This window comes from Octodon degus, unplaced genomic scaffold (assembly GCF_000260255.1).
Source record: "Octodon degus isolate 3935 unplaced genomic scaffold, OctDeg1.0 scaffold00147, whole genome shotgun sequence".
NCBI classification, from domain to species: Eukaryota; Metazoa; Chordata; class Mammalia; order Rodentia; family Octodontidae; genus Octodon; species Octodon degus.
In genome coordinates, this window is record NW_004524723.1 from 6,765,470 (window position 1) to 6,767,362 (window position 1,893).

General features: G+C 38.2%; 1 protein-coding gene across 1 annotated transcript in view; it reads left to right on the forward strand.

Annotated features, from left to right (window-relative positions):
• The window catches only part of Polq (DNA polymerase theta), a 170,505-nt gene that overhangs the window by 135,704 nt on the left and 32,908 nt on the right, over positions 1–1,893 (forward strand). The window contains exon 20 of the mRNA XM_004642235.2: positions 1,118–1,249. Coding sequence (XP_004642292.1) covers positions 1,118–1,249 — 132 coding nt within the window. The remainder of the gene's footprint in view (positions 1–1,117; positions 1,250–1,893) is intronic.

A 1,893-nucleotide genomic window follows, 5' to 3' on the forward strand; every position in this document is an offset into this window, starting at 1 on the left:
CTTCCCTGGCAAGCACAAGGGCCTGAATTCAATCCCCAGTTCTGCCAAAGGAAAAAAAAAAAGTTTTAACATATCAATACTTGATGGAAAATACTTGTTACATGTTATGTCTAAGATGTTTGATATTCAGACAGATAGTGAGGTTCAACTGCCTGTGTTATAGAGTAATAATATTAAGCTTCTCTCCTGGGGGCTTAACAACTTAAATTTGCAGACTAAAAATTAGAGAAAAAGAAGGGCTGCAAGGATAGCCAACATTTTGGTCCTAGGTATTCAAGGTCAATGAGGACTCAGGACATAAGAGAACCTGTAGTGTAACAGCATGTAACTCAGTGGTGTCCCAAATTTTCTGATCAAGGAGATTATGGGGCCATAGAGGAAAGTGATCGACAATGTAGAGTGTGCCTAAGGAGAGTCACATGGAGAGAAAACATTCTCTCAGGCTTTCACAGATAGCAAATTGGTCAAGCAGTGGCTGTGATTCATCCACATGGCTGATACTGACAAATGATCTACAAACTAAGATTCTATTTTTGTGTTGAATGTCTGGAATCTTAATTATCTTACAGGGTTTTTTTTTTGGGCTGGCTCAGCCCACCCTGTGGGTGGAGCTGGCATGGCATGTGGTGCTGGGAATGGAACCTCCTCAAACTGAGGTCCCCTTTACTGGCCTAAGCTTGCCTAAGCAGGTGCTTTAGGGAGGACATAATGCTTCTGTGTTGACCTTCAGTGGGAGTTAAATGTTTGAGCTGCTATGCTGGTTATCACTTCAGGAGGCATTTAGGACAGCACATAATCCTCAGAGCATCCTTAAGTCTCAATGTCAGTAATTTATTTGCCAAGTGGTCAGCATAGGTATGCATACTTGTGTTCTCGTTGGAAAGCTGTGTAAGGTTATCTAATAGCGTCCAGATCAGGGTAGGGATAGCTTAACTTGATACTTGCCTTTTCATTCCCATCATTTATTGAGATTGATAATTCTAAGTTGGCTAAAGAAATATTCTTCCATCTCATTTTAAACTGTAGAGATTGTTTCCTCAAATAACTTCTAAAAATATTTTCTAAATGACAGTACTTGCAAGTAATTCTTGAATAAGGAAGTGATGATATATTGCAGGTTTTGTTTTTGGAATTGAAGTTGCCACCAGATGGGAAAATCCAAAGCAGCAAGAAAACCTTGGGTTCTACCAGAAGAGGGAATGACCACGCATACAGGCAGAGATTGGGGAAACGATTCAGCACCAGCAAGGTGTGTTATTGGGCAATTACAGGGCAGAATCTTAAGCACTGTTAACATTTTAATATTTCAAAAGGATACTGTGATGACATCAAGATGTAACATATCCTTCCATTTCACCTTATTCACTTACAAGCAAGCAAATTGGTTTGTGGCTGAGTAACCCACAAAATCTGAGCATGAAAAATCAGGACCATTAAGTCAACTGAGTCAACAGTTGCATTTTTCTTACCAATAAAACAGTATAAAGTCTTAAACATTATTTAATGATTGCCAACCACTACTCTTGATCTTCTAGTATAATACAATGTGTATAGTTGTATGGATATGAAGAATAGTATAGAGAAAAGAATAATTTTTATCAGTTTCAGAGGGAAATAAGATTTTTATGAATTTATTAAGAATATAATCTATTTTCAAAGGAAATGTGCTAATGACAGTCCACAGAAACAATATGCATTAGTTGGCAAGAAGACAGAAGAGATGAATGTCTCCTTTTTTATTGAAATTTCAATAGAAAAATAAATGAAGAAAATGTAGGGCTGAAGCAATGGCCGTGACTCATCCACATGGCTGCACTGATAAAGGTTCTACAATCTGAGGTACAGGAGGATCTCAGGACAAATCCTGAGGGCATTTCACTGACCTTCTCAGAC